Here is a 26,054-nt window from a genome sequence, read left to right on the forward strand (position 1 = left end):
AGTCATCTCCTGTGGGATTGACACATTGAATGCCAAGGGTGAGGGCAGGGCAGACCCTCCTCCCTCTCAGGGCTGGTCAGCCCCTTTTCTTCTTGTTCTGTTGCAGGACCGTGCTCACACAAGAAGCCATCATCACCGTGAAGGGGATTAGCCTCGGTAGTTATTTGGAAAGTTTAATGGCCAACACGATATCTTCCAATGCAAAGAAGGTATGTACCTCAATCCTAGAAGTCCTGCGTGTGCTGTAGTTGTTAAGTGCCAGATTAAGATGACATTTTTAGTCTCATAAGTCTTCCTGGCTGGACATGTTGGCTCATGTCTGTAATCCAAGCACTTTGGGAGGCCAACGCAGGTGGACCGCTTGAGGCCAGGAATTCAAGACCAGCCTGACCAACATGCTGAAACCCCGTCTCTACTAAAAATACAACAATTAGCTGTGCGTGATGGCACACCTCTATAGTCCCAGCTACTCAGGAGTCTGAGACGTGAGAATTGCTTGGAGCCATGAGGCGGAGGTTGCAGTGAGCTGAGCCACCACTGCACTCCAGCCTGGGTAACAGAATGAGACTCTGTCTAAAAATAATAATAAAAAATAATAAATAGATAAATAAATAAAATCCAGAGTGCTGGGGCTCTCCATTTATGCTGAGTTCATAATGCTACAGCATTTTAAAACTCGGATAGGGAAAGGCTGACCCAGGTCTGAGGGAAGTGCATCTGTGAAAGCCAAGGGAGCCATAAAGTTACTCTTCTCAGTAGAGAAAGCATGGGGTAAACCCGGAGCGTAAACCCAGCCAAGGCAGCCACCACTTCAAAGAGCCCAAATGTCATAAGCTCAGTTGCCAAAGCAAACTAACCCACAGCATCAGAGATATCAGGTGTTAACAGTGTCAGGTAGGCTCTTCAGGACTTAGAGTAGTTCCCATTTGATGGGCATTACGTGGCTTTGGCTGAACCTGTCCAGCGGTGGTGCTTCCGTGGGGCCTGCCACCGTCTTCACAGCTCCTCTCTGGCAGGATTTGGCAGTGAGCTTCGTGGAGGTGAGAGGAGAAAGGATGGATCCCAGGAGGCCATCCATGGCACTCCCTTTGTGTCCCGGGCACTGGAATGGAGGCAGAGATCGTTCTAGAAGTCCGGGTCGCCCTCCCCTCCAGCAGAGTTGATGGAAAGAGCTTGAATGTTTGGGAGGAAGATGTTCCTCACATTTAAAGGATGCCACTTGCCAGAGCAGGGCCTTTGCTTTTCACCTGGGCCCACCTGACAAGCTCATGTCTTCCCTTTGTCTGTCCCCCGTGCCCCTCCCTCTTTCTCTTCCCCCCTTTTTGGGGGTCAGAAGTGAGTCTTCATTTTCGGGATCAGTGGGTGATTCCTAAGGCTCTACTTCCCTTTCCAATGTCTTTCCATGCTCAACTCGCCAACCAGTGGAAACCCATTTATGGCTCGCGTTTAGTCTCATCACCAACAGAAGAGCCTGTCTGTCTCATTCTGTGGACTCCAGATGTGAGAAGTAGAGATCTGAGCAGCTTAGCTCACTTCAGAGGAGGCAGGGCCGTGAAGGTCAAAACGGGAGAGCTTTGTCCATGCCGGAGGAAGGAGACCGGGTCTCATCCATCGTTTCCAGTGCTTGGTTTAGGGCAGAAGCCCTAAATGTTTGCCAAACAAAATATTATAAGAGGAAGGGAATATTCAGCGAGGCCACAGCTACCTTAGACCTTTTATGTGAAAAACTTGGGGTAAACTCAGTGAGGACAAATTGGCTTTCCTTTATTTCACTTTATTAGGGGTTGTGTTGAAGGCTTAGGAGAGAATCACTGCTTCCCCTAGCACGGTGGGGAGAGGTGTTGGGCTTGGAAACAGCGGAGCGGCCTGAGGGCAAGGGCAGGGGATGGGGTTGGGGGTGTGTGGCGGTGTCGCCCTGGGCTTTCCTGGCCTCCTGGGGCAGCCTCAGCACTGGGATTTGGGAGGTGAGGGACAGGACTTGCTGTATTGAGCTAAGTGGGGCGCTGGTTTGCTGACACAGCAGTGACTCTGAGGCACTGTTTTCCTTCCGGTTTCTGAGCTGGAGGAGCTGCCTGCCTGTGTGCAGGTCACTTGGAAAGGTCACTGCTGTGTCTCCTTGTAGCTGCAGTGCCTCCCTTCTGCAGTTTAGCCCGTGGACTTGTCCCTTGCTGTCTGCAGCGGGAGGCGGGACGGCCCACTCAGTGCTGAAACCTTTCTGTGTTGCAGGGGTGGGCGGCTATCGAGTGGATAATTGAGCACTCTGAAAGCGCTGTGAGCTAAGGAGGCCTGCGCCTGTGCTTGTGATAAATGGTGGTGAGTACAGTATTCACTCACCCGGGGGGGCCTTGCAGCCTCTTATGACCCGTGTGCATGGTGCACATGGCGAGGGGACGCTGGAAAGATGCAGCTGCTGGTGGCTCTCCAGCCCAGAGCTCCTTAGTTTTCCACGGTGACCCAGAATCACTGGGTTCATCTTCTTTCTATTTCATTCCTTGCTTTGTGGCAGGATCTAGATTCCAAGGCCATTTCCTTTTAGCAGTGAAAGCCTTTTCCGATGTCTCCTTGAGCTTCACGAACATTGCTTGGCGTCCTGGGCTGTCAGTGGCTGGACTTCTAGTGGCCTTGCCCTGATGACCAGCGGCCACCAGGGCCTGCTCCCCGGGGAGGATGCGCCTCCCGCCAGAGGCTGCACTGCGCTGCTCTGGGCCGCTCATCCCCATCTGTTCCCATCTGTCCCCCGCGTGTGTGGCTCCGGGGATCCTTAAGAACTTTGTGCTATTTTGCCGGAGTCACTGAAGCCAAGCTTTGCTCTCCTTGAACCCAAGCTGGGGGCGGCCTTGGGCCTTGCCTCCTTCGTGGCCGCACCCTGGGTTCAGCGCCTGTAGGGAGCTCCTTTGTCTGGCGGCCTGTGTGTGTGTGGTGTGTGCTGTGTGGTGAGTATATATGTGTGTGGTGAGTGCGGTGTGCTGTGTGGTGAGTATATATGTGTGTGGAGTGTGCTGTGTGCTGTGTGGTGAGTATATATGTGTGTGGAGTGTGCTGTGTGCTGTGTGGTGAGTATATATGTGTGTGGAGTGTGCTGTGTGCTGTGTGGTGAGTATATATGTGTGTGGAGTGTGCTGTGTGCTGTGTGGTGAGTATATATGTGTGTGGAGTGTGCTGTGTGCTGTGTGGTGAGTATATATGTGTGTGGAGTGTGCTGTGTGCTGTGTGGTGAGTATATGTGTGTGTGTGGTGTGTGCTGTGTGCTGTGTGGTGAGTATATATGTGTGGAGTGTGCTGTGTGCTGTGTGGTGAGTATATATGTGTGTGGAGTGTGCTGTGGTGCTGTGTGGTGAGTATATATGTGTGTGAGTGTGCTGTGTGCTGTGTGGTGAGTATATGTGTGTGTGTGGTGTGTGTGCTGTGTGTGCTGTGTGTGGTGAGTATATGTGTGTGTGTGGTGTGCTGTGTGCTGTGTGGTGAGTATATATGTGTGTGGTGTGTGCTGTGTGGTGAGTATATATGTGTGTGTGTGTGTGCTCTGTGTATGTGATATGTATATGTGTGTGGTGAGTGCGGTGTGTGGAGTGTGCTGTGCATGGTATGTATATAAGTGTATGTGGTGTGGTGTGTGTGCTGTGTGGTGAGTATATATGTGTGTGGTGAGTGCGGTGTGTGGAGTGTGCTGTGCATGGTATGTATATAAGTGTATGTGGTGTGGTGTGTGTATGCTGTGTGTGTCGTGTGCATGTGCTGTGTGTACTGTGTGTGTTGTGTGTATATATGTGGTGTGTGTGTGTGGTGTGTGTGCTGTGTGTGTCGTGTACATGTGCTGTGTGTACTGTGTGTGTTGTGTGTATATATGTGGTGTGTGTGGTGTGTGTGTATGCTGTGTGTGTCGTGTGCATGTGCTGTGTGTACTATGTGTGTTGTGTGTATATATGTGGTGTGTGTGTGTGCTGTGTGTGTATGCTGTGTGTGATGTGCATAGGTGTGGGGTATGTGTGATGTGTATATGTGTGTGGTACGTGGGGTGTGTGTGGTGTGAAGTGTGTGCTGTGATGTGTATATGTGTGGTGTGTGTGTGCTCTGTGTATGTGATATGTATATGTGTGTGGTATGTATGTGTCGTGTGCATGTTTGTATGATGTGCAGATGTGTGATTTGTGTGTGCTGTTATGTGATGTGTATGTGTGGTGCGTGTGATGTGTATTGTGTGCTGTGTGTGCTGTGGGTGATGTGTGCATGCCTGTATGATGTGCATGTGTGTAATGTGTGTGATGTGTGTGCATGTGTGTAAGATATGCATGTGTGATGTGTGTGTGATGTGTGTGCATGTGTGTATGATGTGCATGTGTGTAATGTGTGTGTGATGTGTGTGCATGTGTGTAAGATATGCATGAGTGTGGTGTGTGTCATGTGTGTGGTGTGTGTCATGAGTGCGGTGTGTGTCTTGAGTGCGGTGTGTGTCATGAGTGCGGTGTGTGTCTTGAGTGCGGTGTGTGTCTTGAGTGCGGTGTGTGTCATGAGTGTGTGGTGTGTGTGTGTGGTGTGTGTGTGTCTTGAGTGTGGTGTGTGTCTTGAGTGCGGTGTGTGTCATGAGTGCGGTGTGTGTCTTGAGTGCGGTGTGTGTCTTGAGTGCGGTGTGTGTCATGAGTGCGGTGTGTGTCTTGAGTGCGGTGTGTGTCTTGAGTGCGGTGTGTGTCATGAGTGCGGTGTGTCATGAGTGTGGTGTGTGTCATGAGTGTGGTGTGTGTCGTGTGTGGTGTGTGTCTTGAGTGTGGTGTGTGTCTTGAGTGTGGTGTGTGTCATGGGTGTGGTGTGTGTCATGGGTGTGGTGTGTGTCTTGAGTGTGGTGTGTGTCATGAGTGTGGTGTGATGTGTGTGGTGTGTGTCATGTGTGTGGTGTGTGTCTTGAGTGTGGTGTGTGTCATGCGTGTGGTGTGTGTCTTGAGTGTGGTGTGTGTCATGAGTGTGGTGTGTGTCATGAGTGTGGTGTGTCATGGGTGTGGTGTGTGTCATGTGTGTGGTGTGTCATGGGTGTGGTGTGTGTCATGGGTGTGTGGTGTGTGTCGTGTGTGGTGTGTGTCATGTGTGTGTGTGTGTCTTGAGTGTGGTTGTGTGTCATGTGTGTGGTGTGTGTCATGTGTGTGGGTGTGTCTTGAGTGTGGTGTGTGTCATGAGTGTGGTGTGTGTCATGAGTGTGGTGTGTGTCATGGGTGTGGTGTGTGTCATGGGTGTGGTGTGTGTCATGGGTGTGTGTGTCATGGGTGTGGTGTGGTGTGTGTCATGTGTGTGGTGTGTGTCTTGAGTGTGGTGTGTGTCATGAGTGTGGTGTGTGTCATGAGTGTGGTGTGTGTCATGGGTGTGGTGTGTGTCATGTGTGTGGTGTGTGTCATGGGTGTGTGTGTCATGGGTGTGGTGTGTGTCATGTGTGTGGTGTGTGTCTTGAGTGTGGTGTGTGTCATGAGTGTGGTGTGTGTCATGGGTGTGGTGTGTGTCATGGGTGTGGTGTGTGTCATGTGTGTGGTGTGTGTCATGGGTGTGGTGTGTGTCGTGTGTGGTGTGTGTCATGGGTGTGGTGTGTGTCTTGAGTGTGGTGTGTGTCTTGAGTGTGGTGTGTGTCATGTGTGTGGTGTGTGTCATGTGTGTGGTGTGTGTCTTGAGTGTGGTGTGTGTCATGAGTGTGGTGTGTGTCATGAGTGTGGTGTGTGTCATGGGTGTGGTGTGTGTCATGTGTGTGGTGTGTGTCGTGTGTGGTGTGTGTCATGAGTGTGGTGTGTGTCTTGAGTGTGGTGTGTGTCGTGTGTGGTGTGTGTCATGAGTGTGGTGTGTGTCTTGAGTGTGGTGTGTGTCATGGGTGTGGTGTGTGTCATGGGTGTGGTGTGTGTCATGGGTGTGGTGTGTGTCGTGTGTGGTGTGTGTCATGGGTGTGGTGTGTGTCATGGGTGTGGTGTGTGTCATGGGTGTGGTGTGTGTCGTGTGTGGTGTGTGTCATGGGTGTGGTGTGTGTCGTGTGTGGTGTGTGTCATGGGTGTGGTGTGTGTCATGGGTGTGGTGTGTGTCATGGGTGTGGTGTGTGTCATGGGTGTGGTGTGTGTCGTGTGTGGTGTGTGTCATGAGTGTGGTGTGTGTCTTGAGTGTGGTGTGTGTCGTGTGTGGTGTGTGTCATGAGTGTGGTGTGTGTCTTGAGTGTGGTGTGTGTCATGGGTGTGGTGTGTGTCATGGGTGTGGTGTGTGTCGTGTGTGGTGTGTGTCATGAGTGTGGTGTGTGTCATGGGTGTGGTGTATGGCGCGCCCTCTGCCTCTCTGCGAGCTGACCCCGGTGTCTCCGCAGATGCTTCCCAGAAGAAAGGAAAGAAGCGGGTGAGGAGGTGAGGAGAGGACAAGCGAGGACGGGACGGAAGAGCGCGTCTGGCTGCGAGGGCCGGGGAGGAGGATCTGGCTGGACTCATCGCGGGTCGCAGGTGACCCCGGGACTGGACGTCCCTCCCCTCATGAGCGTGCAACAGGGAGCAGCCCCAGCCAGCCCCGCCGCCGCCGTCTGCATGGATGGAGGGCGCGAGGCCCTCGCCCATGTCCCTTAGGGGTGGCGCCCAGCGCCCTGCCTGCCACGGTGGCCCAGGCCCGTCTCTCCCTGCAGATGGCCCGTGCCGTCCCCGCCCGCCCGCGCTGTCCTCCACTCAGGCACGTCCACAGACGCTGGCGGGTGTGCCGCCCTCCGGCCTTTCCCCCCACCCCCGCCTTTGCTGGCCTCCGGCGGGCTCTGACTGTGGGGCTTACGGGGCCTGGGGCCATGGCTTTCTTCTTGGCCCCCAAATGCCTTTCCTCGAGTGGCTAACCTCTCCTGACGGGGCTCTTCACGCGGGGAGGGGGCTGGGGTCCAGGGGTCTCCGGGCCTTTTCTGCAGGCTGTGCCAGTCCCCTCCAGCCTGCCCCTGCCCTGGGGACATCCTGCGCCCAGGCTGGAGGCCCCGTCTCGCTGCTGGCCAGCCTCACCTGCTGGGGCTGGAGGCCTTGGATCCCTCATAGCATCCGAGGTTTGAGTTCCTGTTTTTTTCCTTACAGTTTTGTGTTGCAGGGACAACGCCAAAGTTCTTTTTCCCACCATGTTTAAATCAAAGTTGTTTAAAACAACATTAATTTAAAAGTATATATAAAAGCAACCCATGCTTGTGGTTAAAAAACAAGTACAGGAGTCTGGAGTCCGCTGGAGGGTAAAGGACTCCCGCGCTGCCAGTCGGCTCTTTTTCGCAAAGCCTGCCAGAAGTTTTCTGTGCTGATGAAAGTGTGTGTGTGGCCTTTCTCTTCCCTTCCTTTATTAAACACAGATAGGCTCATGCTGGATCAGCCGTTTCGTGTCTGTCTTTTTTCTGCGTCTAAGCAGCGTCATCTTGAGTGGAGCTGTGCGGCCCCTGCCTCCCTAGTCCCGAAGGCGGCGGGGCCTCTGGCCAGGGTGCTGGTGCGCGGTCCCTGTGCCGCCCTCCCCGGGACGCGGCGCCCTTGAGCGGCCCCTCTTGCTCCCGCAGCAGCTCTGTAATGTCCCAGTGGGAATGGTCTAGAACTTGTCAACCTGGTGGTTCTGCTCTAGACGGAAACAAGGAAAAGTGGGATCCGGAAACCGTCTCTGAAGCAGGGTTGGAGAGAAAGGGTCGGACACTGGTTGGGGCACGCAGAGGTCCCTGCATATTTTGGGGGTACGATCCCATTTTTTAGGCGAAGACAGTTGTAAATGTCAGACTCCAGCCACTTCAAACCTTTGGTGACCAAAGTGGGGTAAAAACAAGCACCTGCGTGCGTTGTGGTTATTCTATGCCCTGCACTATGTATAAATTTTAAGAAGTTTTTCTTGAGGTGGTCAGTTCTTAAACCGAGGAAGTAGTAGTAGTTGATTTTAATTAGTGTGAAGTTGTTCGTCTTCATAACGTCTGTGTTGGTTGGAAATAGGTGCATTCTTTGTTTTGAAAAGGAGTCAAGCGCAGTGGTGAGAAGGGGAAGAGGAGACAGGCGGCTCCAGCCGCGACTGAACGGCAGCCAGAGGCCGCCCTGCCCCGCTGGCCAGAAAGGGACTCAGGGCGGACATGCGGCTCTGTCCGCGACACGCGCGTGTGCACGGAGGTGAGTGTGTCTGAAGAGGCAGCAGGGAGCTCGTTTGGGGAAACTGCGCAGGGCTTGGCCTCCGCGGCCCAGCGGTGTCTGGGGGGCACCGCGCCCCGCACTGGGAGAAACGCCCCCTCGGGCGGCCTATTGCTCCCATCGAAGCCCGCGGGCCGTGGCCCTGAGGACACTCGGGGCCGCTCGTGCGCGGGTCCGGGACTCGCGCCGGCAGGAATGGACGGCAGTGTCCTGGCTGCCTCTCGGCCTCAGTCTTTTGTTTTTTTTTGAGACAGAGTTTCGCTCTGGAGTGCAGTAGCGCGGCCTCCGCCTCCTGGGGTCAGGTCATCCTTCCGCGGCAGCCTCAAGGGTAGCTGAGACCACGGGCGCGCCGCCACACCGGATTTTTTTTTTTTTTGAGACGGAGTCTCGCTCTGTCGCCCAGGCCGGAGTGAGCGGCGCCATCTTGGCTCACTGCAAGCTCCGCCTCCCGGGTTCCCGCCATTTTCCTGCCTCAGCCTCCCCAGTAGCTGGGACTACAGGCGCCCGCCACCACGCCCGGCTAGTTTTTGTAATTTTTAGTAGAGACGGGGTTTCACCGTGTTAGCCAGGATGGTCTCGATCTCCTGACCTCGTGATCCGCCCGTCTCGGCCTCCCAAAGTGCTGGGATGACAGGCGTGAGCCACCGCGCCCGGCCAGTATTTTTTTTTTAAAGACGGGGTCTCACCACGTTGCCTAGGCTGGTCTCAAACTCCCGGGCTCAAGCCCTCCTTACACCTCAGCCTTGTCCCCAAATGCTGGGACCACAGGTGTGTGCCACCTCTCGGGTCGCAGCCTCTCCTCGAGGCGCCCCTGCGTCTGCCGTGAACAGACAGAAACGGGCGTGGCCCTCCCGCCACGCCGCCGTCCTTCCCGGTTTCTAATGAGTGCTGCTCCCATTTCCCAAACACACGCCCGAGTCCCCGGCCGACGTCTTCCTCCTACCTTTTCCTTGGGGCTGTTTGGACATCGCACCTTCCTCCAGCGTCTTGGCTGAGTTCTGGGTTTCCCTGCCCCGCTCTGCCCTGCGTACTCGTCCCTGGCGTTGCCACTCCGTGACCTCGCCCGCGTGTCGCGTGCCCGCTGCGGAGGCCGGGCCGCGGGGCCTGGGGGCTGAGGGGGGTTAGTCCGGAGATGCGTGGCCCGAGCCCCGCCGGCCCGCACGTGGTCCCTCTGCCAGGCTCGGAGGACCCTGGAGGGGCCCTCAGAGGGGCCACCGCGGACGCCGTCATCCAGCCGGGTGCAGTCCCCGGGGGCTGCGGGTCCCGCTGCCATCGCCACTGCCACCTCGTGGGAGGCCCAGGCCGGGATCCCTGCCAGAGCTGCTCCCCAGGGCCTGACCCACCAAACCCGCGAGATGACAAATGCTCATGACCGTCTGTTACTCAGGCGGTGAACGCATCGCCTCCTACTTGTCTGCACAGTCACCTTCCCTCTGGCCTCGCTCTCATGCTGTCCCACTTCTGACACTGCTCCAGAAATATTCCTGCCATAATGTCCCTTGATTAGAAAGCTAGGGAGGGGGCCGGGCGCGGTGGCTCACCCCTTAATCCCAGCACTTTGGGAGGCCGAGGCGGGCGGATCCCGAGGTCAGGAGGTCGAGACCATCCTGGCTAACATGGTGAAACCCCGTCTCTACTAAAAAATACAAAAAAAAATTAGCCGGGCGAGGTGGCGGCGCCTGTAGTCACGGCTGCTCGGGAGGCTGAGGCAGGAGAATGGCGGGAACCCGGGAGGCGGAGCTTTCGGTGAGCCAAGATGGCGCCACTCGCTCCAGCCCGGGCGACAGAGCCAGACTCCGCAAAAAAAAAGAAAGAAAGAAAGGAAGAAAAAAGCTAGGGAGGATTCTCGTCCCTTTCTGAAAAAGGTCAAAAGCAAGGCCGAGGCAGCGGCACGGGTGACTGATGCAGGCGGGCGGCGGTGGCCCCTCCGAGCCCAACCTCAGCTCTGCGGAGCTGCCCCTGGCCGGCGCCCGCCCACAGCGCCACAGCCCACCATCATTCCTAGAGATTTATGTTGCCTTCAACTGTTTTTTTAAACTATTCGCATATGTATTTGACCAGCCTGGGCTCAAAGTTCTTCCGCGCCAGGGCCGATGTCCTGCTTTGCGCTGACGGTCCTGGGTATTCTCTAGGGGCTTTGGTGACTGGAGAACCGCCTGGAGTCAGAGCTGCCCGAAGGCGGCTGGAGGGCAGCTGCAGCGTCAGCTCGATGCCACGCTAGCGGTTTCACCTTAAGGTGAAATATAAGGTGACCACCTTATTATGCCAAGTTTTGCATCTGCAAAAGAGGCCGTTAATAGCAACTGTGGGAGAGGTGAGTGTGGGAGGAGAGAAGGGGATGCTGAGCAGGATGCTTGCTGGACAGTAAGCCCTGGAAAACCGGCAGTGGTCAGCTACTGAAACACAAAGTTTCTAAAACTATGTATTAATAGTAACATAAGCATAGAATAATATCGTAAAGTTTATTTTCATATTTTTCCTTATTTTATTATTTGCCAAATAATATGACACATTTGAAAGTTTAATATTTACTTCAGCCTAACTGGTATCAAATCGTTAATCAAACTTTAACACTCATTTTTGTTTAAATTTAAGGGGTACAAACGCAGTTTTTTGTTTTTGTTTTCTCTTGTTTTGAGATGGAGTCTCACTCTGTCATCCAGGCGGGAGGGCAGTGGCATGATCTTGGCTCACTGCAACCTCTACCTCCCAGGTTCAACCGATTCTCCTGCCTCAGTCTCCCAGGTAGCTGGGATTACAGGTGTCCACCACCATGCCAGGCTAATTTTTGTATTTTTAGTAGAGATGGAGTTTCACCATGTTGGCCAGGCTGGTCTAGAACTCCTGACCTCAGGTGATCTGCCTGGCCTCGGCCTCCCAAAGTGTTGGGATTATAGGTGTGAGCCACGGCGCCTGGCCAAATGCAGTTTTGATACATGGATTTATCACGTAGTGGAGTCTGGGCTTTTAGTGTACCCATCACCCAAATAGTGTACATTACACGTGAAGTAATTTCTCACCCCTCACCTCCCTCTCACCCTCGGAGTCTTCCAATGGGCATATACCACGTTCTTTAGCCACTCGTCCACTGATGTACATTCAGGTTATGTCTCTGCCATTGTGAATAGTGCTGCAATAAACAAAACTGCAGATTTTTTTTTTTTTTGAGACTGAGTCTGGCTCTGTCGCCCAGGCTGGAGTACCGTGGCCGGATCTCAGCTCACTGCAAGCTCCGCCTCCCGGGTTCACGCCATTCTCCTGCCTCAGCCTCCCGAGTAGCTGGGACTACAGGCGCCCGCCTCGTCGCCCGGCTAGTTTTTTGTATTTTTAGTAGAGACGGGGTTTCACCGTATTAGCCAGGATGGTCTCGATCTCCTGACCTTGTGATCCGCCCGTCTCGGCCTCCCAAAGTGCTGGGATTACAGGCTTGAGCCACCGCGCCCTGCCAACTGCAGGTATTTTTATGATTTATTTTCCTTTGTGTAGATATTCAGAAGTGGGATTGCTGGATCAAAAACTAGCCAGAGAGACGGTTGTAACCTCGTGTCACTTCCTCCCATTGCTGACTCGCTGGAGCTGCCCACGGGGCTCTGCAGAGCACGCCTGCTCCCCCTGCCAAGTGGCTCCCTCACATCACCCCTTCCTGCCCACTCCTCCCTGCAGCACGTCCCACTGCTTATGCCTTCTGCGTTGTATGGTGATGTGTGCCTGTAGTCCCAGCTACTCAGGAGGCTGAAGTGGAAGGATCATCTGATCCCAGGAGTTCGAGGCTGTCATGAGCCATGATCAAACCACTGCACTCCAGCCTGGGCAAGACAGTGAGACCCTGTCTCAAAAAAGCTAAAACAAAAGAAACCAGAAAACTCCATACTGTTTTCCACAGAGGTTGTAGTAATTTGCATTCCAACCCACAGTATATAAGCATTCCCTTTGCTCCACATCCTTGGCAATATCTCTGATTTTTTTGACTTTTTTTTTTTTTTTTGAGACGGAGTTTCACTCTTGTTGCCCAGGCTGGAGTGCAATGGTGCAATCTCGGCTCACCAGAACCTCCACCTCCTGGGTTCAAGCTATTCTCCTGTCTCGGCCTCCTGAGTAGCTGGGATTACAGGCATGCACCACCACACCTGGCTGATTTTTTTGTATTTTTTTTAGTAGAGACAGGGTTTCTCTGTGTTGGTCAGGCTAGCCTTGAACTCCTGATCTCATGATCCACCCACCTTGGCCTCCCAAAGTGCTGGGATTACAGGTGTGAGCCACCACACCGGCCTTGACTTTTCAATGATAGCCATTTTGACTACCTTGAGATGGCATCTCATTGCGGTTTTAATGTGCATTTCTCTGATGATAGTGATGTTGAGCATTTTATTTATTTTATTTTATTTTTATTTTTATTTTTTTGAGATGGAGTCTTGCTCTGTCACAAAGGCTGGAGTGCAGTGGTGCGGTCTTGGCTCACTGCAAGCTCCGCCTCCTGGGTTCACGCCATTCTCCTGCCTCAATCTCCCGAGTAGCTGGGACTACAGGCGTCCACCACCACGCCCGGCTAATTTTTTTTTGTATTTTTCGTAGAGACGGGGCTTTACTGTGTTAGCCAGGATGGTCTCGATCTCTTGACCTCGTGATCCGCCTGCCTCGGCCTCCCAAAGTGCTGGGATTACAGGCGTGAGCCACCGTGCCTGGCCTATTTATTTATTTTTTTGAGATGGAGTCTTGCCTTGTTGCCCAGGCTGGAGTCCAATGTCGTGATCTCAGCTCACTGCAACTTCCGCCTCCTGTGTTCAAACGATTCTTCTGCCTCAGCCTCCTGAGTAACTGGGATTACAGGTGCCTGCCACCATGCCCAGTTATTTTTTGTATTTTTAGTAGAAATGGGGTTTCACCATGTTGGCCAGGGTAGTCGCGATCTCCTGACCTTGTGATCCGTCCGCCTCAGCCTCCCAAAGTGCTAGGATTACAGGCGTGAGCCACCGCGCCCAGCCGTATGATTATTCTTTTTTTTTTTCTTCTTTTTTTGTTTGAGACGGAGTCTTGCTCTGCCACCCAGGCTGGAGTGCAGTGGCCGGCTCTCAGCTCACTGCAAGCTCCGCCTCCCGGGTTGACGCCATTCTCCTGCCTCAGCCTCCCGAGTAGCTGGGACTACAGGCGCCCGCCTCGTCGCCCGGCTGGTTTTTTGTATTTTTTAGTAGAGACGGGGTTTCACCGTATTAGCCAGGATGGTCTCGATCTCCTGACCTCGTGATCCGCCCGTCTCGGCCTCCCAAAGTGCTGGGATTACAGGCTTGAGCCACCGCGCCCGGCCGTATGATTATTCTTAAGAGTTAACTACCACACTCAAAAGAGGCAAGTAGTAAAAAATTAATGAGTACAAGCTCTGTATTAATAAATCCCTTTGCATTCATAAAGCAGCTTTGATGCCAGGTCTTCAGGATCCCTGTTCTTCTGCACATCAGTTTGCTAATGGGAAAAGCCAGGTTGGGAGGCAGGGCTGTGCAGGTCACCCGCCTTGGGTTCTAGTGGTGGGTAGAGCCAAGAGGATTGTGTGACAAGTGGCGTTTTCAAGCGGGAAGTAGAAAGCCCAGACTGGCATAAATCAACCATGCTCACAGCATGAGCTCCTGACTTGGCCTTCTCTAATGAGCTGTTCTAGGGCTGCAGTAATTTGTTGACTTAGAATTGTACTCCTGACTTAAAGACACGGGGCTGTATGTTGCATTTATCTGTTGAACTGCACAGTTAACACACCATGTCAGTTGAAGACATCTTGATGGTTCCATCTTTGTATTTATCACTTATTCTCATGTCTGCAGTAAGCCTGCTCATTCAGTCAGTAATTCCCTCCACAGTTATTAAGCACCTGTTACATGCCAGGAATTATTTTCAGAAGCTGGGGACGGCAAGTGAAGCCATCTGACAAAGATGCCTGTGTTCATGGAACAATGTAGTAGAATGTTAGGTGGTACAATGGACAAAATACAATGCAGAAGGCGTAAGCAGTGGGACGTGCTGCAGGGAGGAGTGGGCAGGAAGGGGTGATGTGAGGGAGCCACTTGGCAGGGGGAGCAGGCGTGCTCTGCAGAGCCCCGTGGGCAGCTCCAGCGAGTCAGCAATGGGAGGAAGTGACATGAGAGCACAGCTCCCAACTCTTTGACCTATTCAAAGATGGAACTTTGTGGAGAATCAGCTCTGCTTTGTCCTAGACACATTTAAACAGAGCTGAGACAGCCTGTCAGCTGAGAGACTGTGGGCGATTCCTGCCAAAGGGTGGCCATGTGTCTTAATCAGCTCTACATAAAAGCTGGCCATAGAGATCAAATGGAGTGAGGAGTTCAGGCAGCGATGGAGCCTTTGGCACTGAGGGCCAGAGAGAGGAGTCTCCCTGCTGGGATCTCATTTATATACGTGGGAGGTGCATATCTCAGGGACTCCCTGCAGCGGTGCTCACCATCCTTGATCAAGCTGGAGAACAAGAGTTGTCTTTACTTGTGTTTCCTTTTAGCGCAACTAGTGTTGCCACAACGCCAAGTGGAGGAGAAGAGCCTGGTGTGTGCGCACACCCGACAGTCACCGGCTTCTCTTTACATCTCCAATAGGAAGCGCACGCTATGCTGTGGGAACAAAAACGCCAGGTACCTGCTATGGCCAAGGCAGGTAAGGTCTTTCCCTCCAACAGGATCCAGAGATGAACCACTGGTACTAACACCGAACGGCTGAAATAAGGGGCTGTGTCCCTTTTTAAAATAGTCAACTCATCTTTCTGAGGTTTTTCTTTTTAATTTTGAGAGATGGGGAGCCAGGTTCTTTATAGCAACTAGTAAAACTGAATTTGCCTTTACCTCCAGTTTCGAGTAAGTGCAGCACATTTTGCACTTTTCTTGCTTTCATGTAATACTCATAATATTCAGTCACTTCACACTTCACTTTAGTGAAGGGCTGGCTTGGATTACACGCTGTTTCTCAAGTCACACTGGCTCAGGCTTCAATTGGTTTTACCTGTTGATGCCTGTGTAGTTCTGGTTGTCTCACACAGTATCCTGAATCTCTCTCCTAGTTGAAAGTGACCTTAGAGAACACCTAGTCTAACACTCTTGCTTTATTTCATTTATTTATTTATTTTTGAGACGGAGTTTCACTCTTGTTGCCCAGGCTGGAGTTCAATGGTACGATCTCAGCTCACCATAACCTCTGCCTCCTGGATTCAAGCAATTCTCCTGCCTCAGCCTCCCCAGAAGCTGGGATTACAGGCGTGCGCCACCACACCCGGCTAATTTTGTATTTTTAGTAGAGACGGTTTCTCCATGTTGGTCAGGCTGGTCTCGAACTGCTGACCTTAGGTGATCTGCCCTCCTCGGCCTCCCAAAGTGCTGGGATTACAGGTGTGAGCCACTGCGCCGGCACACCCTTGCTTTAAAATCGAAGAGACAAATTCATAAACGCTCAGGAGCTGTCCCAGTGTTAGGTAGCTGTTTTGTTGCCATGCTGGAGCACAGTTTAGTCAGAACCATTCCAGGTACTTGAAAACTAGGTATTGCTGAGAAATAATCTACTTTGCTAATTACAGACTCGTTTTGTTCAGTCATCAGGACAAAAGGTTCTGGATCCTGAAAAAGCCTCTTTGCTAGTTGAGTACTTTGGAGCAGAGGCACCGTCACTGCCGCTGCTGCAGCTAGAGCAGTGTCCGGCCAGTCACACCCAGAGCCCCTGGTCCAAGCCGACATTCTGTGCATCTGCCTTCTGCGGCAACCTTGAGATTGTGGTGGATGCCCCCCAGTGGCTTCTTATCTCAACTCATGTTCCCCTTGGTAGGCAAGCTGAGTTTTTAGGCTGCTTTTCCCTTTGAGATGTCTAAGATGAAAGTTTTATCACTTTAAGGCCTAGCGCAGTAGCTCATGCCTGTAATCCCAGCACTTTGGGAGGCCGAGGTGGGCAGATCACTTGAGCTCAGGAGTTCAAGACCAGCCTGGCCAATATGGCAAAACCCCATCTCTAGTAAAAATACAAAAATTAGCTGGGCATTGGTGGTAGGTGCCTGTAGTCGCAGCTACTCAGAAGGCTGAAGCAGGAGAATCACTTGAACCTAGGAGGTGGAGGGTGCAGTGAACCCAGATTGTGCCACTGCACTCCAGCCTGGGTGACAGAGTGAGACTCCATCTAAAAAAAAAAAAAAAAAAAAAACCAAAAAACAGACACAGAAAGTGGCCGGCATGATGGCTCACACCTGTATTCCAGCACTTTGGGGGGCTGAAGTGGGCAGATCGCTTGAGCTCCGGAGTTCCAGACCAGCCTGGGCAACATAGGGAGACCCCCGTCGCTTCATTTTTTTTTTTTTTTAAAGTTAGCCAGGCGTGGTGGCATGCACTTGTAGTCCCAGCTACTTAGGAGGCTGACGTGTGAGGATCGCTTGAGCCCAGGAGCCCAAGGCTTCCGTGAGCAGCTTTGCACCACTGCACTCCAGCCTTGGTGAGAGTGACACCCTGTCTCTTAGAAAAAGAAGTGACTGGGCGGGCATGGTGGCTCACACCTGTATTCCCAGCACTTTGAGAGGCTGAGGCGGGCGAATCACCTGAGGTCGGGAGTTTGAGACCAGCCTGACCAACATGAGAAACCCCGTCTCTTTATACAAAATTAGCTGGGCGTGGTGGCAGGTGCCCGTAGTCCCCAGCCACTCAGGAGGCTGAGGCAGGAGAATCATTTGAACCCAGAGGGGCGAAAGTTGCAGTGAGCCGAGATTGTGCCATTGCACTCCAGCCTGGGCAACAAAAGAGTGAAACTCCGTGTCAAAAAAAAAAAAAAGGAGTGACTGTTTTTCTGTAGAAGCTGCATTGCTCGGAAGGCTCTCCTGTGGGGATGTGGGCCGTCCCTCCCTTCTCTTCCACACGCTTCCCTGGAGGTTCCACACAGTGTCTGCTCAGGAGCCTGAGGTTCAGGTTAGAGCTGCAGAAATCCTCGTCGTTGGCTTTTTACTCTCCCACCAACTCTTGCTGCTGGGAGAAATTGGGATGTGGAGTTCTCTGCTGTCACCCTAGGGAAGGGGGTTAGGGATGCAGGCAGGTCAGGGACAACAGATGATTGCTGTAGTCAGAAGGGAGTCCCAAAGCAAAGAAGAATGCGCACAAGATGGGCAAGCGTCAAGGGAGCCGCATCCCCTCAATCCACAGACAACCTGCCTCACTGCAGCAGCTGCAGCCATTCCCGGCACGGGACTCACAGCATCTGACCCTCTTGGTGCCAAAAGAGACCTGAACACTAGGCTGTGTCAAACATGCAGATGTTTCTTCCGCTCTCAAGCCCTGAGGGCATAAGCTTCCAGATGCCCCACATTTCCGGAGCGCTGTCCTGTCAGTTCTGGAACGCTTGCTGTCACTGCTTCCATCAGACGGGCTCTGAGGCAGCCACCAGTATCAGGAGCACAGCTGCAGTGCCCTGCACAGCAATGGCTAACATATTAGACACCACGTATATGTTAACAGGATGAGCTGGAATAGTGAAAATTCAGTCCTCCAGGTAACTGCATCTGAAGTTTTTTCCACCCAGGCTGGAGTACAGTGGCGCAACCTCGGCTCACAGGAACCTCTGCCTCCCAGGTTCAAGCGATTCTCCTGCCTTAGCTTCCTGAGTAGTTAGGACTACAGGTGCGTGCCACCATGCCCAGCTAATTTTTGTATTTTTAGTAGAGATGGGGTTTCGTCATGTTGGCCAGGTTGGTCTTGAACTCCTGACCTCAAGTCATCTGCCCGCCTCAGTCTCCCAGAGTGCTGAGATTACAGGCCTGAGGCACCACGCCCAGCCTGCATCAGAACATTTGATTCGTGTAGGCAGAGGCTTGTTTTTTTTTGAGATGGGGGTCTCGCCATGTTGCCAAGGACTGGTTTTGAACTCTTGGACTCAAGCAGTCCTCCCACCTTGGCCTCCCAAAGTGCTGAGATTACAGGCATGAGCCACTGTGCCCGGCTGGGTTTTATATTAAGCAGGTCTTAGCTCCTAAACTTTTTTGGGTGGGCAAAGGGAGAGGTTTCACATTCACACGCCTTTGGCTAACAGGAGGGAAGCACCATACCCTTTATTATAAGCTATAATGAATGTGTGTGTGCGTGTGCATGGTGTGAGCACATGCACATTCTGCAGCTATATCAGGAGTCTTTATTTGAGACTGGGTTTCTCTCTTGTTGCCCAGGCTGGAGGGCAGTGGCATAATCTCAGCTCACTGCAACCTCTGCCTCCCAGGTTCAAGTGATTCTCCTGCCTCAGCCTCCTGCATAACTGGAATTACGGGCGCCCACCCCCACGCCAGGCTAACTTTTTGTATTTTTAGTACAGATGGGGTTTCACCATGTTGGGCAGGCTGGTCTCAAACTCCTGATCCACTCGCCTTGGCCTCCAGAATGCTGGGATTACAAGCATGTGCCACCATGTCTGGCCAAGGAGTCTTTAAATAACTCACGTGTGTAATCAAGTCCTTTTCTAAAGGTAGTTTTCTTCATGAAACTGTAGACTGTGATTTACAACTGTACATCTTTTCCTCAACTGGAGCTGGTAAGAAAAAAGTTAAATATGTGTTACCGAAAGCTTTTCCCACTTATGGTATCCAAATTCTTTGTGTATCTTCAATACAGGAAGCAGGAGTCAAAGATTTTGACTTGGACTTAGTCACTGGACATGTGGATTATGAGTTGGACACATACACACAAGTATCTTGACACACACGTATCACAGAGTAACTTCAGAGGAAGGGGCTCCTAAAAATGTCTGGCAGCTGAGGGAAGAGCTTATGTAAATGGATTAATATAAAACTCAACATTATGTAATGTGTAAGATATTTAGAAGGTAAACCATGCATTCTTAGTTAACATAAAAACACAAGAACGTTCTGCTCGTATTTTAGGAGTGTGTCCGTTGAGGGACACATTTTACAAAACAATGAAGTTTGTGGTGTCAACTGCATTTTTCCTTTCATGAAAAATTTCTCTGTAGCATGCAATGGTGTTTGATAACAGGTTACCCACAGCAGAATGACTTCCAAGATCTAAGTCAGTCTTCTCAAACCCTGCCGCTGCTTTATCAACTAAGTATGCACTACTCTAAATCTCTGATCGTTTCAACAATGTTCACAGCATCTACACCGGCAATTTCCTCTAAAAAACCCACATTGCTCGTTCACAAGAACCAATGCCTCAGTAATTTACATTTTCTCATGCAGTAATTCAGTCACATCCTCAGGCTACATGTCTAATTCTAGTTCACTTGCTACTTCCACCCCGTCTGCAGTTACTTCCTCTACTGGAGTCTTGGAATGAACTTCTTCCAAACTCCTGTTGATGTTGCATTTTGACCTCCTTCCACGAATCGCCAATGTTTTTAATGGCGTCTAGAATGGTGAATCCTTTCCTGAGGGTTTTCAATATGCTTTGCCCAGATCCGTCAGAGGAACCACTGCCTGTGACAGCTAAAGCCTGATGAAGTGTATTTCTTAAATAAAAGTAAAAATTACTCCTTGATCCATGGGCTACAGAATGGATGTTGCGTTAGCAGGCATGAAAACAACAATAATCTCCTTGTACATCTCCATCAGAACTCTTGGGTGACCAGGTGCATTTGTCAATGAGCAGTAATATTTTGAAAGCAATCTTTTTTTCTGAGCAGTAGGTCTCAACAGTAGGCTTAAAACATTCAGTAAACCTTGCTGTAAACAGATCTGCTGTCATCTGTCGAGGCTTTGTTAGTCATTGGTAGGGTACAGGCAGAGTAGATTTAACTTCAGACTCAAGGGCCTTAGGCTTTTCCAAATGGTAAATGACACTGGCTTCAACTTAAGGTCACCAGCTGCATTAGTCCCTAACAAGAATGTCCGCCTTTGAAGCCCGGAAGCCCGGCATTGGCTGTTCTGTAGCTATGAAAGTTCTACACAGCATCTTCTGTTTCATCTGCATTGCAAATGTGTCGTGTAGCCACCTTCTTCAAGATCACAGCTAGATCTTCTGAAGACCTTGCTGCAGCTTCTCCATCAGCACTTACTGCTTTACCTTGTACTTTATGTTACGGAGATGGCTTCTTTCCTTAAACTTCATGAACCAACCTCTGTTAGCTTTCAGATTTTCTTCTGCAGCCTCCTTACCTCTCTCAGCCTTCAAAGAATTGAAGTGAGTTAGGGCCTTGCTTTGGATTCGATGTGGCTTTTAAGGAAATGTGGCTGCTCTTTGTCCAGACCACTCAAACATTCTCAAAATGTGGTTCTTTATCCAGATCACTCAAACATTCTCCGTATCAGGAAATAAGGCTGTTTTGCTTTCTTATCATTTTTTTTTTTAAGAGATGAGTCTCACTCTGTCACCCCGAACAGAATCCAGTGGTGTGATCATAGCTCACTGCGGCCTCAAACTCCTGGGGCTCAAGCAATCCTCCTGCATCAGCCTCCTGAAGAGCTGGGACTCCAGGCATGCACCACACACAGCTTGCTTTCTTATCATTAGTGTTCACTGGAGTGGCACTTGTTAATTTCCTTCAGTAACTTTTTCTTTGCATTCACAGCTTGGCTGTTTGGTGCAAGAGGCCTAGCGTTGGGCCCATCTCAGCTTTGAATGCCTGCCTCACTAAGCATAATCATTTCTAGCTTTAGATTTAAAATGAGAGACTCAACTCTTTCTTTCACTCAACACTTAGAAGCCACTGTACTGTAGGGTTACTGGCCTCCTTTCAATATTGTTTCTCAGGGAATGGGGAGTCTGAGGAGAGGGAGAGAGATGGGGAACGGTCAGAACACACACAACATTTACCGATTAAGTTTGCCATCTGATATGGGCCCAGTTCATGGCTCCCCAAAACAATTACAATAGTGACATCAAAGACCACAGATCACCATAAAAGATACAGTAATAATGAAAAAGCTTGAAATGTTGGGAGAGTTACCAAAATGTGATGCAGGGACACAAAGTGCGCACAAGCTGTTGGAAACAACGCGGCCGACTGACTTGCCCGCTGCAGGACTGCTGCAAACTGTAAAAATGCAGCCCCTGTGAGGCGCCACCAAGCCACACATGATGCGGGGGGACATGCCTGTGCATGGCTGGGGAACCAGTCACCCTGTGGGTGTACAGCTCTTCAGACGTTTTGCACTAGAATGCAGGCATGAAGTTCCTTATGTAATTTTTATTTCCAAGCAACAATAATTTAAAAATCAGTTAGAGAGTGTCAGCAGGTGCTTCCAGGTTCTGTGCGGTGAGCCCCCAGGTCCTGGCGTGTAGGGCTCTGGATGTCTCTTTACACAGGATAGAAACGCGGTCACGTGGGAATGCCAACATGACTTACTGCTTATTGAGCTGCGCAGGCTTTCCTGCTTTATCAATTATGCCTCCAGGAAGCTGCGAAAGAAAGCTTCATCCATCTCCCACAGGATTTGTCTCCGTATTTGTGACACATAATAAAATGTTATGTACTCTTTACATACTCTCCTAACTCACGGCTGCTTGTCACTTGTGGTGGCTTGTCACTATGGTGGTTAATTTTTCCAGCGCGGTCCTCGTAGACTGTCTTTTTTTTTGAGGGGGAGTCTTGCTCTGTTGCCCAGGCTGGAGTACAGTGGCATGATCTCAGCTCACTGCAACCTCCACCTGCCAGGTTCAAGCGATTCTCACGCCTTAGCCTCCCCAGTAGCCGGGATTACAGGAGCACACCACCATGCCCGGCTAATTTCTGTATTTTTAGTAGAGATGGGGTTTCATTATGTTGGCCACCATGTACAAAAATACAAAAATTAGCTGGGTGTGGTGGCAGGCACCTGTAATCCCAGCTACTCTGGAGGCTGAGGCACGAGAACTGCTTGAACTCCTGACCTCAGATGATCCATCTGCCTCGGCCTCCCCAAGTGCTGGGATTACTGAGCTACCATGCCCGGCCTAGACTGTATTTCTTCAGAGGCTGCTGATAAAAGTACCCTGTATTCCCAATCGAGATGATTTCTGACAGCTAGTTAACAAAAGACATCACCGTCTTACGATAGGAACTCAACACAGAACATATGATGGAAAGCCATTTTATTTTTCCCTAAATTTTAAAATAGAAGACTTTAATGGAAAACATTTAGTACCATCATGTCACCCTGAATGCCAGCAATACCTCGACTTTCACACACGCAGGAAGCCCAGTAAAAGTCCCGTCAGCAGTACACATTTCTCTGTGGTCCTTCAACAGTTTTGCATGTACGAATTTTCTGCTATATTGCTTTAGCAAACAGCAACAACTTTTGTGTTTCCTCTATGACGCCTAAAATCCAGTCCTATATTAATATAGTTAGAAAAATAAACGGCTTAAAAATTTCATAGTACGAGTTCATGGTGCTAATAACAGAATCTCCTTAGACATAAGATCATTTTAAGCCTCCTACATAGCCACTTTCTGGTTTCATTTGAAATACTTAAGAATTAAAATCTAAGAAGATTGTTACATCAATGTACATGTCGATCATTTCTTTTCACTTGCCTTGGGAGAGTTAATTCCCACTGTCCACTGAATGAATATCTTTCAAATATTAATAAGTATATTACAATATTTACAAGCATTCTTACACACTCTGACACTGACAGGGAGTTAAGCCATGGAGAGGGAAGCACAGGTTTCCCAATAGTGTGACTTTATGACGTACGGGACAAAAGGAACCGGTGCTCAGGCCTGGAGGGAGCTGAGAGGAGAGCAGGGATGATGGTTCAGAAATGCACACATGCTCTACGACACATCAGACTCTAGCTGAGACCAGCCAGACATCTCTTTTGTTGTTGGATTAGAAGTAAAAGCTGAACAAGAAACCAGGATAAGGAAGGGAGAACTGGAAGCTATGCCTAAAGTCAGACTAGGCTAAGGATTTTAAAACCAAGCTCCACAAGCTCTTAGTGAATTACCCTATGGAAATTATCTAGCTTAGGTGAAGTGTTGAGGGGGATGGTACAAAGGGGGGTTAAATGTAAGACTTTGTTTTGGCAACAAAAAATGATAGTAATTTGATTTCTACAACTTTGTGCCATGTGCCCTTACGCCACTTTCTGCAGATTGTTTCATATGAACGTACCCTCCCTGTGACTTCTTTAATGCACTTGGCAAACTCTGTTAATGCTGTTGAAGAATGGATGTTCTATGCGTGGTAAGAGGTGACTGTAATGCCCAAATCATCCAATACAGTATCACAAAGTGAAGTGAAAGACATTTACTCGATGTTTGCTTTGTGAATGTGAATGAAAGTCTTATTTTGGGGGTGTAGTTTCTTATGTTTTAATAAAAACAGTAGTAATTATTTTAAAAAGCACATTCTCCTAGGTGCATATTTATATACATATACAAATACTACTTCCTCCCCCTTGTGCCCTTCTGGGTAGTCATTTTAAAAACTCAAGCCTGGGGTCACCAAAGGGGGTAGATTTCTACTCCCACCTAACTGTCTGGAGTATAGAGTTCAGATAGGCTCTTAGGAAGTTTTATAAATGAGATTCACCCAGTACAATTCTTAAAGCTCTTAAACAGGAGTCTTTAAATAATTTAAACACTTAAAGTAAGTAATCAATGAGGGTTCTCTGGTGGCCCACTTTTACATGCAAATACAGACCAACTGTTAACATGCATTATTTTAGTCAACCGGTAAAGTTTATTTCATAAGTAATTTTAAGCCATTTACTAAACTGTAAATTTCAACCCATTAAAAACTACTACCGGAGCAGTTTTGAGGTATTGCTGTTAATTTAGTAGAGAAATGTTACTGTATTTGATGTGGTATCAAATGCAGCCGCCATGCCTTTCATGACACGGTGCTGTCCTGGTGCTGACTGCAGACATGTCCTACGGCTTTCTGGAAATTATTGTGCATGTGCAGTAACAGATTTTCCAAACTTTAATGGCAATTTGATTGGTTGGTCATTTGTAAGCATACCGGAATAATAAAGTATAGCCCATGGTATGAGTCAAACACACTGAGACATCTGAGGGATACAATTCTACCCTCCAGTCTACTTTCGTCAGAAACCCAACCTACTCACTCAAATCATTTACAAGGAAAACTAGTGCAGAAAGCACCCCAAAAATGTTGCCTGTCGGCAGGTTAATTTTCTTCTAACTTTAAAAGTAGTAGATATTTTTTCTTTTAAAATTCATTTATAAAAATAAATTTGTTTTTGAGACCCTAGGTACCAAATTGTGGCTTAATTTACTCAAGATGGATGTACTATAAAGTGATGAAAAACGTAGCTGAAAACGCATGAGCTCCAGCTCATTTCTGCAGCGTGGCCAACAGCTGCCACTGTACACTGTCACAACCCTTCTCAGAGGTAACCAAAATATGCTCAACTTCTTCACAAACTTTTAGCCTCCCTTTGTCCTGAAACGCCCACAAAACTTCAATTCTTAGACCTCCATTATAAAACTATCAGTGACCATAATACATTCAAGATAGGGAGGAATGAAGACCTGTCATCCGCTCAGGAGACACGGATCCAGGGCACGGGGACAACACGGCCACTCAGGGAAAGTAGTCACCCTGTGGGTGTACAGCTCTTCAGATGCTTTGCACTAGAATGCAGGCATAAAGTCCCTTCTGTAATTTTTATCTCCAAGCAACAATAATTTAAAAATCAGTTGGAGAGTGTCAGCAGGTGCTTCTAGGTTCTGTGCGGTGAGCCCCCAGGTCCTGGCGTGTAGGGCTCTGGATCTCTCTGTACACGGGATAGAAACGCGGTCACGTGGAAATGCCAATATGACTTACTGCTTAGGGCTGTGCTGACATCGGCGTCTCTGTTAGACTGATTCTCATAGGAGAAGCTTTTCTGATTTTTTTGCCTTAGGAGATTATTCGAGGAACAGTAAAGAACTGAACTAAGGAAGTAATTACTGGCTCCCAAAGCCACACACACACAAAAGTAAGTTTCAAACTGTTGTCCTCTCTCAGTGCAAACGAGCAATTGGCGGACCTGTCACGTTTCATCAATTGATATGAACACAGCATTCAGTCTGTGGAACAATGTGATGCAGCAAAAATCTGATCTAATGCAAATTCAAGCCGGTTAAATAAAACCACAGAAAGGAGAGCCAGCCCGGCTCAGTGTTCTCGCACACGGACGCTGACTCTAAGCACAAAAGCAGCTGAAAGGCACGAGGCTCAGATCTCACTGATCGTCCTCTCCGAAGGGCAATACTCCGAGGGGCCTGGCGGGGACATATAGAAAGACTGCGTTTTCCTTTTCAATCGGGCCCGTTTGTTGGCCAACACCAGACTGCGCCGGCTTGAACTGATGATTTCCGAAATGAACTTCTTGCAGTCCACACACACCTCCATGGTGCTCCAGTCCTCCATCAACTCTTTGGGAAACTGGAGTTCCTCATCTGATTTGTCCATAGACTTAGATTTTGAGGAGAACCTGGGGTAAAAACAACAGAAAACCAAACAGAAGCCCAGCACTGTTACTTACAGATCTCCTGCAGTAAGAAGAAAATATGTGTAAAAAAAAGTAAATGTGTTGTCAAAACATCATGGAATGGGTGAGTGATTTAATCATATGTCCTTCTAAAAAAATGTCTTATTGGAGACAAGGCTAAAAAATATTACTTAGAAAAGAAAGTAGGAGGCCAGGTGTGGTGGCTCACACCTGTAATCCCAGCACTTTGGGAGGCCCAGGCAGGTGGATCACGAGGTCAGGAGATGGAGACCATCCTGGCTAACAGGGTGAAACCCCGTCTCTACTAAATATACAAAACAAAATTTGCCAGGCGAGGTGGCAGACGCCTGTAGTCTCAGCTACACAGGAGGCTGAGACAGGACTATGGCGTGAACCCAGGAGGCGGGGCTTGCAGTCAGCCGAGATAGCACCACTGCACTCCAGCCTGGGCGACAGAGCAAGACTCCGTCTCAAAAAAAAAAAAAAAAAAAAACAAGGCGCTGCCCAGACTATCGCACAATACAGTCAGGAT

The 26,054-nt window shown here is 49.9% G+C and overlaps 2 protein-coding genes across 13 annotated transcripts in view; one reads left to right on the forward strand and one right to left on the reverse strand.

The window, feature by feature from the left end:
* The window catches only part of PRELID3A (PRELI domain containing 3A), a 58,906-nt gene extending 35,423 nt beyond the window's left edge, over nt 1–23,483 (forward strand). For 3 of the 7 annotated variants that reach the window (XM_033178399.1, XM_033178398.1, XM_033178394.1), the window contains exons 5-6: nt 107–209; nt 23,153–23,483. In XM_033178399.1, coding sequence (XP_033034290.1) covers nt 107–209; nt 23,153–23,248 — 199 coding nt within the window. In that variant the 3' untranslated portion in view covers nt 23,249–23,483. Of the gene's footprint in view, nt 1–106; nt 210–2,226; nt 2,882–6,319; nt 7,334–23,152 lie in introns of those variants that run through there. The other 4 variants (XM_033178395.1, XM_033178396.1, XR_004429303.1 and 1 more) reach the window with 3 other exon arrangements.
* The window catches only part of SPIRE1 (spire type actin nucleation factor 1), a 197,212-nt gene continuing 193,287 nt past the window's right edge, over nt 22,130–26,054 (reverse strand). For all 6 annotated transcript variants that reach the window (XM_033178380.1, XM_033178379.1, XM_033178378.1 and 3 more), the window contains one exon: nt 22,130–25,504. In XM_033178380.1, coding sequence (XP_033034271.1) covers nt 25,246–25,504 — 259 coding nt within the window. In that variant the 3' untranslated portion in view covers nt 22,130–25,245. The remainder of the gene's footprint in view (nt 25,505–26,054) is intronic.

The sequence above is a fragment of the Trachypithecus francoisi genome, unplaced genomic scaffold (assembly GCF_009764315.1).
Source record: "Trachypithecus francoisi isolate TF-2019V2 unplaced genomic scaffold, Tfra_2.0 Lachesis_group19, whole genome shotgun sequence".
Lineage (NCBI taxonomy): Eukaryota > Metazoa > Chordata > Mammalia > Primates > Cercopithecidae > Trachypithecus > Trachypithecus francoisi.